The 17138-nt window shown below is 37.8% G+C and overlaps 1 protein-coding gene across 3 annotated transcripts in view; it reads left to right on the top strand.

Moving 5' to 3' along the window:
• Window positions 1–14279, top strand: part of PH4alphaEFB (prolyl 4-hydroxylase subunit alpha-1) — a 147400-nt gene extending 133121 nt beyond the window's left edge. For all 3 annotated transcript variants that reach the window (XM_073961016.1, XM_073961015.1, XM_073961014.1), the window contains 5 exons: window positions 1114–1283; window positions 1379–1861; window positions 13133–13198; window positions 13266–13431; window positions 13504–14279. In XM_073961016.1, coding sequence (XP_073817117.1) covers window positions 1114–1283; window positions 1379–1861; window positions 13133–13198; window positions 13266–13431; window positions 13504–13589 — 971 coding nt within the window. In that variant the 3' untranslated portion in view covers window positions 13590–14279. The remainder of the gene's footprint in view (window positions 1–1113; window positions 1284–1378; window positions 1862–13132; window positions 13199–13265; window positions 13432–13503) is intronic.
• The last annotated feature ends 2859 nt before the right edge of the window (window positions 14280–17138 follow it).

Raw genomic sequence — 17138 nt, 5'->3', positions numbered from 1 at the left:
TGTTTTAGACTCGTAAAAATTCAAGTTACTCGTAAAATTCAAATTTTGTCCATTGGACTCCGCCCGATGTACATCCGTCAGTTTGCAAACTGCACTTACTGTGTAAAGACTTAAGAAATTCCAGGTGAAGATTCCAAGTTCATAGTCCTTAAAACATTTGCAGTGGTCGTCGACTTTAAATTGGTTTGTCATGTTAAAAACGATCGAGGCAGCCATTTCGTATTTCCACTTCTATGTCACCTATAATTAATCATTAACAACTCTTGCCTTAGCTACAACGAGACCTACTCATATTTTCCAGCCATGTTATTCTTCGTGTACAAAAGCTTCTTATAAACATTAGAATCGATAAATTTATGAAAACTAATCTCCATCCATAATTTTCTTAATGACTTTTCTTTGTACTCCACTCTGTTGCCGTGTAATCACATTATCCGAAGAATATATCAAATCTGTTGGCCAAATTGGACCAGAACTCTTGCGTCCTCCTTGGTGCTAAAATATATTAATTATTTTCATTCTGTGAAATCTTAGTCAGTGAAGTCGTCCACATTGAATCGACTTTCATTTGCAAAACTTGCAAAACAACACAAATGACATCTTCATCAGGATGATGTTCGAAGTATCTAATTGGATGTGCATCGCACACACACGGGAATCATTGCTAATGGTTTGTTGAGGGTGGTGGCTGGCTGGGTGCTGTGACAAGTAATTTCCTTGAATGACCTTCCAGCAAGGATTTTATGGAGCTCCTCGTTCACAGTGATATAAATTAATTATTCAAGAGCATTTGTATGCAGCAGCGGAAGACCATTTCTCCACAAACAACAGTAGCATTTGCATTTGGGGCACATAAATGTCACCCATCTACACTATTTATCTGCTGTATGTGCAGCAGCATGGATGCAACCATTAGTATACCCTCTGGCATATACAAGATCCTTGTGGAAACAAAGATATCCTTTCACATTTATGTATTTATTTTTTATGTATAAATTGTATATACTATGTACATATATTTGTTCTATATATTTTTCTTTTTATATATTTATGGAAGTTTTTTCTTTATCTTTTTTTTTAATTTTCCGTTGTTGCTGCACCTCCAACTTGCAGGCGATGTGGAAAGTGCCCTATCTATGACAAATGAATTGTTGCAACTGCTACCCACGCACGAACGTGCCAATGGCAATAAAGTTTACTATGAAAAGGAGCTGAAAGAGTTATCTGCCAAGAAGAAGGTCAAAGGTGATGATGGTAGTGACGAAACACCCAAATCGGATTTGGTAAGTTGACAAAAAAAAAACGATTCCAAACAAGCAAAAAGTAACAATTCGTTTGAAAGAGAAATTAATTTTAAATTTTTTGCTTCCATTTTCAGCCCATTGCCAAAGCGGAACCCTCTGTTTATGATTATACCGAACGCAAAGCCTATGAATTGTTGTGCCAGGGTAAACTAAAACCCACTCCCGAACAACTGAGACCCTTGCGTTGCCGTTATGTTGACAATAATGTTCCATTCCTGAAAATTGGTCCCATGAAATTGGAAGAAGCCTCCAAAGATCCCTACATTGTTATCTTTCACGATGCTATGTATGATTCCGAAATTGAAATAATTAAGAAAATGGCTAGACCACGTTTCCGTAGAGCCACTGTACAAAACGCCATAACTGGAGAATTGGAAACAGCCAATTATCGCATCAGCAAATCGGCTTGGTTGCGTACCGAAGAACATGATATTATTGCCAATATTGTACAACGTACCGAAGATATGACTGGATTAGATATGTTGTCCGCCGAAGAGCTGCAAGTTGTCAACTATGGCATTGGTGGCCATTATGAACCACATTTCGATTTTGCTAGAGTAAGTATTGGTCAATATTGGATTATGTTTTGGTTAGGGGACTGAATTGTTTAAAACTTATATCCGAATTTAGAGTATGTACAAGGGCGAAAAAATTGTGACCCATGTTGTTGTTGTAGCAGTAATTGATATGTTGGTAGGTTTGTTTTCCTGCTTAATCTGCTTTTGGTTTTATCTCCATTTCTACGAATGTGGCTGCTTCGATGGGATGTAACCACAAATCTGTTGGAGTTAGTTGTGTAGGTTTGGCAGGGCTGTTGATAAGGTGCAGAGCGTCGTGCGAGTTTGTGCCGCACACTGGGCAGATGTTTTGCACGGTGTTATCGATCCTTGCTCTTTGGGAATTCACCATCCCGAGCGTTGTTGAGCCAAAACTACTCTGCTTTGTCGTGGCAGCTGATGCCCCTCAGCTGCATAGATTGTTCTCTCTTGCAACTCTTTCTGGATCATGAAGATCTCTCGGGACATGCCTGGTCCTATCCACCATATGGTTTCAAAATGCGACCCATTGTTTTCAAACAAATAAAAGAGCAAATTTATTACTAACCGATTCGGTTTAAAATTTGCACATTCTAATATTTCTCCCAAACTTCGAACCTAGTCCATCTCCTCTAACAACTCTTCTGGTACCTTTCCCACAAATGGACCAATGAGAATGACTCGTGAGGACGCTAGCTCACCAAGAAAGTATCCGATTTGGGTCAAACTTTGTTAACATTAAGAAATATAAGGAAGAAAGTAAAGATTGGAGTTAAGCACCTGTAAGAAGAATGTAGAAAAACTAAAGAAGACCGAAAAGTAGAAAGAAGTAGATGAAACTATTTTAAGTACAGCTGTAGAATATTGACGTTTATAGGATTTTTAGAGTGGGGATTTGGTTGGGAATCTGTCGGAGAAGCAGTTTACTTATCCAGGATGCGCCGTACAACAACGGTCAAAATGTGCTTCATCGAAATAATTTATTTTACATCCTAAGTATGTTTGGACGAAATCCGTTTCAGACAATTTGGAGTTGATTTAGCCATGTCCGTCCGTATGTCTGCCTGGCTGGTTGAAGCGCACGATAACTGTCGAACGGATCAAACGATTCGGTGCAAAATGTGGGTTTCGTAATATTTTGTCCAAAATTAGTTTAAGTTCGAAGATGGGTAATATCGGCCCACTCCTTCCGGTATCTTCCCCATAAAAGTTCGAAAAATGTGTGCGGACGATAACTCTTGAAGGGAGTAACCGGTTTGGTCCACGTCAAATTTCTACCAGACTTAGATGAGGTTCCAATATGGACTCAATCCGTCCACTCCTTCGGGTACCTCCAACACAAAAATGGGGAAAAGTTCAGTTTAGGACCTGCTCTCGAATCGCTTTGATTTTTGTTGTAACAACTTGTATTCACTATCCCCACACCACGGCACAAGTTTCATTAGGGGCAAGTCCATATATCCTGAGAAAATAGCCTGAAAGGTGCAAAAAAACACCTATGACACCGTGTGTAGTGGTTGGAGCGCAAAATAACTCTCCAACGGATCTGCCGATTCGATCCAAAATTTGGCATTCGTAATATTGTATCCAAACATAGTTTAAGTTCGAAGATAAGCCATATAGGTCCGCTTTTTCAGGTGCCTCCCCAACAAAAGTTCGAAAATGTTCGGAAAAATTGTGCGAAAGATAACTCTTGATGGGAATGACCGATTTGGTCCATACTGTACATATCCTGATATATTTATCAGATATAGATCAGGTTCGAATATGGACTATATTTGTCCTCTCCTTCGGTTACCTCCCAAACAAAATTTCGGAGAAGTTAACTTTAAAACCTGCTCTCGAATCACTTTGATTTTTGTTGAAGCAACTTGAATTCGGTGCCGAATATACCATGGTAACAGTTTTTTTCAGGGGTAAGTCCATATTTCTTGAGAAAACAGCCCGGAAGGTGTAAAACCCCCTATTGCACCTTTGTATTGGCTGGAGGGCACGATAACTCTCGAACTGATCAACCGATTTGGTCCATAATTGAGCCTTCTTCATATTTTGTCTGTATTTAGTTTCAGTTCGAAGATGGGAAATACCGGTCCACAACTTCCGGTGCTCCCCCCAAATATTTAAAAAAATAATGTCACTAAAATTGTATGCCCGATATCTCTTGAACGGGGCAACCAAATTGGTCCAAACTTCGGATTTCCTAATATTTTGTCCAAATTTAGTTCAACTTCTATAATGACCCATGTCGGTTCATTATGCCGCAATTTCCTGCTGCAGCCGCTCGCCATATCCCTATTGGTCGAATACCCGAAGAAAGACCAAACTTCCCAGCAGAGGCGGCGGCATTAGCAAATGAACGTGATGCGCTTCGTCAAGCCAACCCCAATGACCCCAGAGTCAGGGATCTGACACTGGATGTTAACAGGCTGGTCGGCGAGCATAAGCGGAACAAGTGGTTAAATCATCCGAAACGGTGCAACATTGAAGCCGGTATAAGTGAATTGTGGACAACGGTTAAGTCACTCTCGAACCATGCAAGGAGGGAAGATAGGACCCCAGTCACATTTGGCGACGTTACGTTGACTGACCCAAAGTGGTGCGCAAGTTATTTCAATCGACACTTTGTCGAGCACCACGAGAATGATAGAGCGAAGAGAAGAGTATTACGTCGCATCAGATTTCTTCCTGCCGAGGATGAACCACCACAATTTACAATGGATGATGTTGCGAATGCCATCAGGAACGTTAAATCATCCAAAGCTTTGGGCCCTGCTGGAATCTCCATGGTAATGCTGAAACAGCTGGATGAGCCGGGAGTGAAGTATCTCACTAAAATTCTCAACTTGTCGCTAGCCAGGGACGTACGCAGGATTTCATTTCGGGGGGGGCCCAACTTGACCAAAAATCATGAAAATTAAAAATGTTGTGTGTCGTTACGTAAAGCTATTTTAAAGGGGTTTTAATTGAGTTTATGTATATTAAATATTGCCACAAAATATATACATTCAAAAGAGAGAGATCACAATATTTTAGATACAAGATTGAAATTTGGAACTGATTATAATATATTAGTCCTTGGATGAACCATATCAGACCACGTTCGGCATAGTTTCCTTACAAAAGTTTTTAACCAAATTCTCCAACAGAACTGAAGTAATAACTAAAAAATCTTTCAATTTGATATTACCCATATATATATATGTACGTTTTGGGGTATCCCAGAATTTTGGGTTCTAAATCCCGCAGCGAATAGCTTTCGAAACATTTTCTATATTCGAGGCTACTATATTGTCAGTAATATGGATTATGTCGAATAGATGTATACATTTTTTGTAGGATATAAACAGTTCGATCTGAACATAACGCCGTTTCTTCTTTATCAAACACTAACTTCAATGCCATTAAAAAAGTTTTGTATTAATGTAAGAAAATGATATTCTTTAAGTGCATAAAAACACCAAAGCTTTACTATTTTACCAGAAGTGATAGAGTCCGTGAAAGCCAACTAATAATTCAGAAAATTACAATAATAAAAGAAAAATATATCAGGAGCCGGGCTATGCAATCTACGACTCATAGACTCCGAATCCCACTCGCAGTACTGTTTGAGACTACGCAAACACATGGTCGAAAAAATATCTCTCAAAAAAGATCGGCAACATATTAGCTAAATCCTGAAGAAATAGCTTAAGACGAAAAACTCCATCCATTTCTCCATTTCTATCTTAATTGTATGACTAGATGTTTATGGACTCGATGACCTTAAAAACTTTCCAACGGCCAATCACTTCTGTCGGTACAGCGGAGACAAACTTATGAAAATTCATAACTTTTGTTTTCTGTAAAACAAGTAAAAAGTAACAATCGGGTTTGCCTACAGAGATCAGCCTGTGTGAGTTGAGACTTTTATATATAGACAGATCGAATAGAGGCAAGATAGCCAATTTTTTCTATGAATTGTATAGCGAAGAAGTTTCAGAATTTAATATGTACGTTATTTTAGGATGTTTCGGTCAAATCGGATAATTGAAATTTTGTGTTGGAGGTATCTGAAGGAGTGAATCGATATAATCCACTTTCGAACCTACTCTAGGTCTCGAAAAAATCGGATTGGACTTTGCTCAAGATTTTAGAGAAACATTTTGAAGTCTGATGTCCAAAGGAAGGTTGGACAAAATATTGCGAGATCCAAAATTTGGACCAAATCTGTTGATCTGTTCGAGAGTTATAATGGGACCGAGCCAGACAGACGGACAAACTGGGATAAATCGACTCCAAATTGTTTGAAGCGTGTTTCATCCAAACATATGATTAGTCTAAGAACATTATTTCGATGAGGTACATTTTTATCGTTAGCCTAATGGTTGCAGGTTCAATATCACGGTGCTCTTGAACCAACGTTAAATGAATGGAGCTTACAACTGGGAAGTTTTTGTGGATTCTGAAACAGCAATGTTCAAAGATGAGAAAAATCCCAAAACAAGAAAAAATCGATGGAGGGATTTTTAAATAAGTTCACATTTTTAGGTTTATTTTAGGTTTTCGCGATTTTGCTGGGAAACCACAACTCCTATCGAAATGGGGCTAAAGAAAATGTTGTAACTTTGAAAATTTGTTTGATTTGTTCCTAGGTTTCACCATTTTTGAGATATAGAAGTTCAGGTCACATTTTTAGCGTTTTTTGTTAGGTTTTCACAATTTGCTTCAAAACAGTAAGTCTTGTCGAATTCTTTACAAGATGGGGATTCGTAACTTTTTTACTCGGTTGTACCATTTTTTAACTTTAGTTGGGAAATTATAGTCCTGACATCTATATATATAAAAGAGTAGTGAGGTGAGTGACTGACTGACTGACTGACTGATTCATCAGCGCCCAGACGAAACCGCTGAAGCTAGAAAGTTGAAATTTTGGGTGTAGGTTGCTGTTGGTGTGTAGGGGTGAGATAAGGCTGGGTTTTTGGAAATTCGACCTAGAAGTGTACGAAAAGTACTAAAAGGTACTAAATATGGTACCCTTTGTATTAGGCAAACGGTAAGAGCTAGAATTCTGAAAATTGGAATGAGGGTAACTAATGGAGAGCTAGAAAGATGTACCAAAGGGTTTTTGGAAACTGGAACTACAAGGGTACGAAAAGTACTAAATGGTACTAAATTTAGTACAATTTGGATTTGTGTGAACGGATAGAGCTGGAATCCTGAAATTTGAAATTAGGGTAACTTGTGGAGAGTAAAAAAGAAAGGTTTTTGGAAATTCGAACCATAAGTGCACGCAAAGTATTAAATGGTACTAAATTTAGTACAATTCGGATTTGGGTGAACGGATAGAGCTGGAATCCTGAAATTTGGAATGAGGATCACTGATGAAGAGTAAAAATGAAAGGTTTTTTGAAATTCGAATTACAAGGTTACGAAAAGTACTAAATGGTACTAAATTTAGTACAATTTGGATTTGGGTGAACGGATGGACCTAGAATCCTGAAATTTGAAATTAGGGTCACTGGTGGGGAGTAACAAAGAAAGGTTTTTGGAAATTCGAATTATAAGTGCACGAAAAGTTCTAAATGGTACTAAATTTAGTACAATTTGGATTTGGGTGAACGAATTGAGGTGGAATCCTGAAATTTGTAATGAGGGTCGCTGATGGAGAGTAACAAAGAAAGGTTTTTAGAAATTAGAACTAAAAGTGCACGAAAAGTACTAAATGGTACTAAATTTAGTACAATTTGGATTTGGGTGAACGGATAGAGCTGAAATCCTGAAATTTAGAATGAGGATCACTGATGAAGAGTAAAAATGAAAGGTTTTTGGAATTCGAACTATAAGTATACGAAAAATAATAAATGGTACTAAATTTAGTACAATTTGGGTTTGGGTGATCGAATAGAGGTGGAATCCTGAAATTTGGAATGAATGTCACTGATGAAGAGTAAAAAAAGAAAGGTTTTTGGAAATTCGAATTACAAGGGTACGAAAAGTACTAAATGGATGGAGCTAGAATCCTGAAATTTGAAATTAGGGTCACTGGTGGAGAGTAACAAACTAAAAGTGCACGAAAAGTACTAAATGGTACTAAATTTAGTACAATTTGGATTTGGGTGAACGGATAGAGCTGGAATCCTGAAATTTAGAATGAGGATCACTGATGAAGAGTAAAAATGAAAGGTTTTTGGAATTCGAACTATAAATGTACGAAAAGTAATAAATGGTAGTAAATGTAGTACAATTTGGGTTTGAGTGAACGGATAGAGCTGGAATCTTGAAATTTGGAATGAAGGGGACTGATGGAGAGTAAAAAAGAAAGGTTTTTGGAAATTCGAATTAAAATTATACGAAAAATACTAAATGGTACTAAATATAGTACAATTTTGGTATGTGTTAACGAATAGGGCCGGAATCCTGAAATTTGGAATGGGGGTCACTGATGAAGAGTAAGAAAGATGTACCAAAGGTCGAAAAGTCCTAAATGGTATTGAGTTTAGTATGATTTGGATTTGAAGAGCTGGAATCCTGAAATTTGGAATTAAGATTACTGTTGGAATATAGAATTGAGATATGGAGGTAGCTTTGGGAAATCGTACTAATGTGCACGAATTAGTACTAAATGGTACGAAATTCGCTATAATTTGTATTTGAGTGAACAGATTATTGTTGGAGTGTAGGATTGAGGTAGTTTTGGAAATTCGTACTAATGGAAAAGTGCTAAATTGAACTACATTGGCTATAATTTGGGTTTAGGTGAACGGATAGAGCTGAGATATGAAAGTACATTTTGGAAAATCGTGTACGAAAAGTGCTAAATGGTACAAAATTTGGTACCTTTTGGTATTTGCTATATGGTATAGAATTTTGTACAATTTGTGATTTTGTAAAGGGTAGAACTGGAATTTTGAAATTTGGTATTAGATTAGCAATTGGTGTTTAGAGTGGAGGTAGGGAGGAGGTTTTGAAAATGCGTACTTATTTATACAAAAACTACTAAATAGTCCTCAAATGGGTTTCAGGGGAACTGGTAAAACTGGAAAACTGAATTGGGGTTAGAATATATGTTGAATATAAGGAAGTAATTTTTGAAACGTTTACCTATGTGTACGAAAAGTTGGGTAACATGTTGATACAAAAATCATTTTAAATAGTTAAGGTACTAAATTTGGTGTTGGGTGTAGGAACAAAGCTGGGATTATATAATTTAAAAATACGCTATTTGTACAAAAAATACGAAATGGAAAAATATTTGTTATGAAGATCGCTCTAGAGTTTGAGACAAAGTTCTGAGTTTGAAAAATTTTACTGAATATTGTCCCATTGATTTGATGTTAACGCCAAGGAGTTTCTAAATAATGTACTGAAATTAAGTAGTCAACGTGAAGTATTTTTTCAAAAAATGTTTTTTGTTCTGACCGCTTTGGTATGTAAATTTGAAAACATGGTCCAATGCGACAATTTTGTTAACTAGATATTAAAAAATCCTAAATTGAAATGCCTTCAAAAAATTTTCCGTTATACTGTTGACATACCGGTGCACATTAAGTACAATTTTTTGTAAAGAAGCTTTCTAACCTTTCATGCCAGAAATTCCGAATTTCGGTTGGAGAATGTGCAGAAGATCTTCAAAATACTCTAAATCTTCAAAATATCTCTTCTAATAAACGTGGATTGAAGTGGAGATTTTTTAAATTAAACTTCTATATCCTCTGAGTATTCAAGGTCCAAATTTAAAGAAAATTGGACAATAAACATTTGTTCTTCTTTAAAAAAACACTAAGTCGAGAGGTACCGTTATATAGGGATATACGAAAACGTGGCCGAAAATTTAACGGACCTATTCGGGTTCTGGGCGAAACCGCTAAAGCTAGAACCTTGAATTGTGAATGTGCGTGATTGTTGTTGTGAAGGGGTGAGATAAAGTTTAGTGTTTGGAAATTCGTACTGGAAGAGAATGCTGTGTTAGTGAAGGGGTAAAATCAGGAGTCAAATCTGAAATTTGCAATATGATACGTAGTCTTGGAAATTCGAAATAAAAAAATATGGTAGCTGTGTAGGGATGCGATACGGCAATTTTTTTTTAAATTCTGACTACAATCGAAAGAATATTGGTAATAAAAATAGGTCTTAGTACAACAGAATCTCCAGTATTCACCATTCCCGTATTAAATATTGTTTATATATTTCGTTTCCTTTCCGCATACGAAGTAGCGGGCATTTGCTAGTTGTTTTATAAGGAGATGCAGTCAGTGAATTGTTTAAATTTGAACTTCTATATCTCAGAAATGGTAAAACCTACGAAAATACCTATCAAAATATCAACAATATTGTAATTTTTACTGCTATAACATTTTCTTTAGTTCCATTTTGATAGGGCTTGTGGTTTCCCAGCAAAACCGTCAAAACCGTCAAAACCCCAAAATGCAATTTTTTGTTTTTTGATTTTCTTCTTTCATTTAAAGTTGGTTCAAGAGCACCGTAATATACGATACAAATAACAGCAGATTTTAATACAATACCATATAACGAAAGTTTGAGCATTAATTTCGTTTATGGTAGTTTTCTGCTACAAATTTGTTACTGATAGGAAAAAATTCACGCTATTTATAGCAGATATTATCACTTTATTATGCACAACAATACATTTTCTCCATTATTTTATCCCACTGTTTAGCAACAAGTTGATATAAAATAGGAATACAACATTTTTATTAAGGCAGTAAAACAATGTTCTAACTGCTTTTCGAGATATACTCCACGGAAAACCCTTGATATGTCGTATATATTGTCCAATAGACATTTCATTTTATGTACTTCTAATCCGCACAATACTGAATTTGTAAATATTTTGAATACAAAATGAGTTTAAAGCCTCAAGACCTTTATATTTATTACAGAACTCCAAAACACTGGCATGGCAGTTCCAGTTTCACTGGAACTTTCTCTAAAAAGTGTATTCAAACAAAAAAATTTTAAATATTTCTTAGACAACTTCATGACAAAGTACATTTTCAGTACAGAACCTTCAGAACAATATCAGTTATCATTTGAAATTTTAAAACAAAATATATTTTATAGCATAAATGGTAATAATTTGATAAGTAGCTCAAAAAATTTTAGTCGACCAAACATTTCGGGGGGGGCACGGGCCCCCAGTGCCCCCCCTCTGCGTACGTCCCTGTCGCTAGCCACCCATATTGTTCTCGAAGTCTTGAAAATGGGCAGGGTGGTCCAGCTACTGAAGCCAGCCAAGGATGTCAGCAAAAGTGAATCTTACAGGCCGATTTCGCATTTGTCGCCCATAGCAAAGACCCATTGGGGCCTTAGTCCTCCTCAGTATGAGGAATAGCTATCAAGTTGCTGATCGTCAACGACAACAGCGCAGCACGCCATCTTTACATATATTTGTCAATGACTCAAACAGAGACCGCCGTGTGATAGAACAGTGATGGTGGCGTTTGACTTATCAAAAGCCTTTGATACAGTCAAGCATTCCATGCTGTTTGAGGACATTGAGCAGACAACCCTCCGGCCAAGCTTGAAACGTTGGATAGTCAATTATATGTGTGGACGCCAGTCGTACGTGGAATTCAGGAACAAGAAGTCCAAACCCGTAGAGTGAAACGGAGAGTTCCCCAAGGTGGGGATATCTCCGGAACTGTTTAACCTCTACCTCTCCTGTATTCCGCCCCCTCCTGACGGCATCGAGATCGTAACGTATGCGGATGGTTGCACGATCCTGGCGTCAGGTATCTTCCCTGATGACATCTGTGAGAGACCAATCTTACCACCTTTTTCCACGCGAGAAATATGTACAGCCACTCTATTCACCACATGGGCGGTGCAGTTTGGAAGAGTGTTGAGCGTCGTGGTGGGCAGTAGCAGAATTCCGACCACTAACTGCCCCAAAATTATAGGGGTCACATTCGACACTACGTTCACGCCACAGCTATCTGCGACAAACTGAGAAGTAGGAACAAGGTCCTAATTGACCACATAAAACGTGATAGGTCAGTCTGTAGTAAGCTATGCGGTTCCTTTTTGGTCCTCGGGATGATGTGATACGAATTGGAAAAAGATTCAAACCTGTCAGAATGCCGCCCTGACAACAGCAACAGGGTGCCACCTCAAGTCTTAAGTGGACCATCTACATGAGGAGCTAAAACTTATTCCTGTACAGCAACACAATAAGATGCTTTCGTTGCAGTACTTGCTCGGGTGTTACTGTGAGAGCCATCCCAATCACCATCTGGTGGGAAGGCCCGACACATTCAGGCACATCAGGAAGAATATCCATGCTTAGAGTGAGAGGCCCAATGATATAGGAGATAACCCCTAGATCAACAGGCATATGAAGCAGGCTTAAATAGCATTCGCACGGACGCAGTTGCTAAAGCCATAAGCAAATATAAAGTCCTCGGAGTACATCCCCAATCTATCGCAGCTGAGGAGCGTCAGCTGCCACGACAAACCAGAGTAGTTTTAGCTCAACTACGCTCGGGATATTGCAGTCGCTTAAATGCTTATTGGGCGGAAATCTGATCGCGCCGTGCAAGTCATCTGCCCAGTATGCGGCATGCGCCCGCACGACACAAGTCACCTTTACAACTGCCCCGCCAAACCTACTTATCTAACTCCAGTGGATCTGTGGCTACATCCCAACGAAGCAGCCACTTTCCTGGAACTGGGGATAGACCCAGAGCCAGATTGACCCGGAACCATAGTGTTTCGGCCAGCGGCTGCCAACCCAGCATTAAACCTATGCTTCTACGTAGGTTTAAATGCTGCTACAACAACAACATAATAATAAACACTGTTTCAACAACAGCAACATCTCCATACATACCAGGCGACAACTTAACCAGAGATAGGTCGAATGTGATCCCGAGGATCTTAACATTTTCTAGTCGCCCAGGCATAACACCGCTAAAAAAGCGAGCTCAATAATATGAACAAGTTCCTCAAGTTTATAGTGTGCAGCATTTGGGTGCAGTCAAAGGAACCGTTTTGACATATTATAAGGCGAATCTGAGCCGATTTATCATTGTTATCGTTAACCGATCCCGATAATATTTCGTATTTAGGGTTTTTGGTTCAAATGGACAAAATTTGTAGGATATGCATTTCCATACAAAATGCATTTTTAGGGACACCCTATAACACATACCACAGTTTATAGGCCTTGATACATACATACATACCTTAGATATTTATTAGGTGATAATAAGAACATTTATTGTCTTTACTCAAGATGTTACAAAAAATATTTAACATTACATTTTTTGTGTTTTTTGTTTATTTTTATTTCAGCGTGAAGAAATTCGTGCCTTCCAAGGTTTAAATACTGGAAACCGCATTGCCACAGTATTGTTCTATGTAAGCGCGAAATGGCAAAACAAAATCTAAAGACATAACTAACCTTATATTCTTTAATCATTTGCAGATGAGCGACGTAGAACAAGGTGGTGCCACGGTATTTACAGCCATCAACACTGCCTTGAAACCCAAAAAGGGAACAGCGGCCTTCTGGTATAATTTACATCGTTCAGGTGATGGTGATTATCGTACACGGCATGCAGCTTGTCCAGTGTTGACTGGCTCAAAATGGGGTAAGTTACAAATTATCATCCAATTATGTTTTCATTCATTTGTTATTAATATTCATTTTCCTTTTATTTCAGTTTCAAATAAATGGATACACGAGGCACGACAAGAATTCAGACGCCCCTGTGATTTGGAACCGGATCATGCCGAATTTGCCATATAGTGCAATTCCTAATAGTGTTTAATTCTAAACATATTTTTAATATTTTGAAACGAATTTCCATTTGCATTCGCCTGCTATAGATCTTAATATTTTTGTTTAATATATACTCGCCTGTCTTTTTAAAGCATTTATTATAAAAGAAAAATAACTGTTTTCTACTCTATTAGAACAACTTTGTGTGCTTAAGAACAATTGAAGAAAACATCAAACCATAAAAAATGTATGTAAATGTATGTTTGAAAACTATGAATCTCTTTGTTAAACAAAATTTCCATGGATATCATAATTTGTCAATTTCATATATGTTTTCATGGCAACGTTTCTTCCACCTTTTACTCCTACTCTTCATCTTCATTTTCGTCTTGTGCAATTTTTGTATGTTTCTTGTTTTCTTCTTCCTAGCAATGAATAATCTATAACGATTTTCTTGACAAATAACATATTTGAAATGAGAGAAAACAAAAATACCAAATACAAGTGATGAACGAATTACAATAAACAAAATTTATAAAAAAATATATTAATTATACTTGTTTTACAGAATTGCAATACCAGACTTGCATACTTAATGTTATATGCATTCTTTCAATGTGTAGGTATTTTTGTTCATTAGAAATATACATATATAAAAATGTATTGTAAATTTACATGTTTTAAGATAGATGATAATAAAATTTTAAACAAATATAATATTAATTGTGTTTTTAATTGGTATTTGGAGATATCGATAAGTTTGGGAGGAGTAATTAGTGTAATTTTTAAAATTGCATCATTTGAGAACGGCTGGACCGATTTGGATAATTTAAAATTTCATTAAATAATAAATTTAAATGTTCATCATAGTCCAACTTATTTTTTTACGGAGAGAAACATTATCCACGCCCACTTTTTTAAATATGCTACATCTACAAAACTACTGAAGCGATTTTCCTGAAACCTTCAGAGAATTTACAGAGGCGCCGCCCCGGTAAAATAGGCTATATATTTTGTTGAAATTAATATGCGAGACAATGGTGGTTGTGTCGCCGACCTTACGTAATTATTTGGGCCCTAAAGACCCTATTTCGCCTACTTTTTAAATATTTACAAAACTACTCAGGGAATTTTCATGAAATTTGCGCACAATGTTCAAAGTTGTCCCATGGTGAAAATATATGTTCGTTCTAGTATTATTTCAGTTATCAGGTTCTGGTTCGTCTGTTTCAGACTCAAAAATTCTGCAACCGTAAAGAATAAGGAGACAGGTGACTGGGGTTAGCTGGACAGCTAAACAAAGCTGTCATGTGGTCCCAATCCACATGCCGCGCATATGTTGGGTACCGTGGCATCAATTCGGACCCAATACGAATTAAGGCGGCTGCATCGTCCGGATCTTTACTGGGCTAAAACCACTTGGGTTTTTCTTGGCAGCTGCGGGGTGGTGGTCTCCAAGTACGACATTCACACTGTATCTCTGTGCTGTCTGCGCAACCGTCTCAGTGTGAATGCTATCCAAGCCTAATAGGCTCGTTGGTCTAAAGGTATAAAAATACCTTTTGGGGTAGTTAGTGGTCGGAATCAGCACACCATTGACCAAAATGTTCAGTGGAAGCCTCATTTTAGCCGTACAAGTGGTGAACAGCGTGACAGTGGATTTAGCGGCGGATATTTTCATATTCCTCAGATGGTAGAACTGCACTAGAACTAGAAATTCATCCTATCACATATGTCATCGACGATATGACCCGACGCCAAGATCGTACAATCATCCGCAAACTTTACGATCTCTATGCCGTCTTGAGGGTGTGGAATTTCAAGAAGGTAATAGTTAAGAAGTTCCGGAGATATCACGCCTCCTTGGGGAACTACCTTTCACTCTACGGGTTTTGGACTTCCGCACATATAGTTGATCACCCAACGTTTCAAACACGGCTGGAGAGTAGTCTTCTCTATATCTTCGAACAGCTTAATAGTTGACGGTATCGAAGGCCTTCGATAGGTTAAGAGCCACCATAACTGTTCGGTCGCACGGCCTGTTCTGGTTCAGTCCTCTATTGATATGTGTGGATATGACGTCTAATGCTGTTGTTGTTGGGTTGGGCAACTGGAAAACAGTTTCTCATCGTGGGCAGGAGTAGTGCTACTGGTGACAGGAGTGAAATCGGTCTGTACGATTCACTTCTGCTGGCATCCTTTCCAGGCTTCAGTAGCGGGACCACCCAGCCAAATTTCCAGGCTTTTGGTACAATATGGGTGGCTAACGATAGGTTGAGGACACTTGTTTAATACTCAACTCCGGGTTCATCCAGTTGCTAAATCATTACCATCGGTTCGGTCGCCCGCTACTAGCCTGTTGCAAAGATGTAAATATAATAATGGTGTTTCTACACGGTATGTTTTTTACATATTTGTGCATACCAACCGTAATAATTGTTGACGAATTTCGGAGGGACTTATTAACGCATCGGTATGCAAATTAATTTGCGTGACAAGGGTGGTTGTGTCCCCAATGAAATGCTTAATTTTGGGACCCAAAGTCCCGACCGCGACACTTTTTAATTATCTTATATCTCAAAAATTAACGAACCTCTTTTCATGAAATTTTTCTGGAGTGTGTTGTGGCACACGTAGGTACGAATTTCGGAGGTGGCACCTTACCTTTCCTATTATGAACAAGTAAAAAAGTATCAGTCGGTTTTGCCGACAGAGATATACCCTCACCCTCAACTAAAACTTTCATCTATTAACAATATCGAATCTATTACCGGCTACCCAGATTTCTTGGCCGTTTTTGAAAGTATAAACTTGCCCACAAAAATATATATCGTCTGCTCCATCGGAAAAGGTCGTAAGTCCCTTTCAATAAATTTTTCAGGAGGAAGAAAAAACATTCCAGCGCTTTCTGTATTAAAGATTTTATTATGGTGGTAAAGGCAGTATTTTTCGTTTATTTATTCCGCTTCAATGCCTGTACTTTGTTTGATAAAATTCCGTCGCGTTTGAGAGATAATTGGATGTCTTTGGACTTACGACCTTTTCCTTGTACAGTTTTGTACTTTTGTAGGGACGTTTTTAAAATAAAATATTTATACTTTACAAAACAATGTGGAAATGGTATTAGACCCACTCTTCTTGCCATTTTTTCATATCTTGACGAGATAAAGCGATCTAGCTATGTGTGTCCGTCCATCCATTAACAATTGTAATAAAACTACAAGCCTCAATTTTGGACCGATCGCCACGAAATTTTGTGGAGAGGTCGGGTTCCGACCAGAAGTGACCCCATTAGATGTTTGTTATGATCGAAAGGACCAAACCCACAATTTTTACCCGACTTTGTAGCTGTCCTGTAGATCGCAGTAATATTCCGATCGGAGCGAAATTTAAGCAATAAGACCCGACCAGAGAAAAATTCTAAGTCGGTATAACCATGACCGTCTGTCCGTCATTTGAAATTAAGATACAGCTCGCAATTTTTAAGATAGATCTTCGTGATTTGGTATAGAAGTTTCTATTACTTCTAAGATGTTTGGTATTAACGTCATCAGAGCGTTCAGAATCACCCTTAAA

Source organism: Musca autumnalis, unplaced genomic scaffold, assembly GCF_047663935.1.
Source record: "Musca autumnalis isolate F117 unplaced genomic scaffold, ASM4766393v1 scaffold_1, whole genome shotgun sequence".
Lineage (NCBI taxonomy): Eukaryota > Metazoa > Arthropoda > Insecta > Diptera > Muscidae > Musca > Musca autumnalis.
The sequence above is the reverse complement of the archived record's forward strand: the minus strand, read 5'-3'. Positions and strand labels throughout refer to the sequence as shown.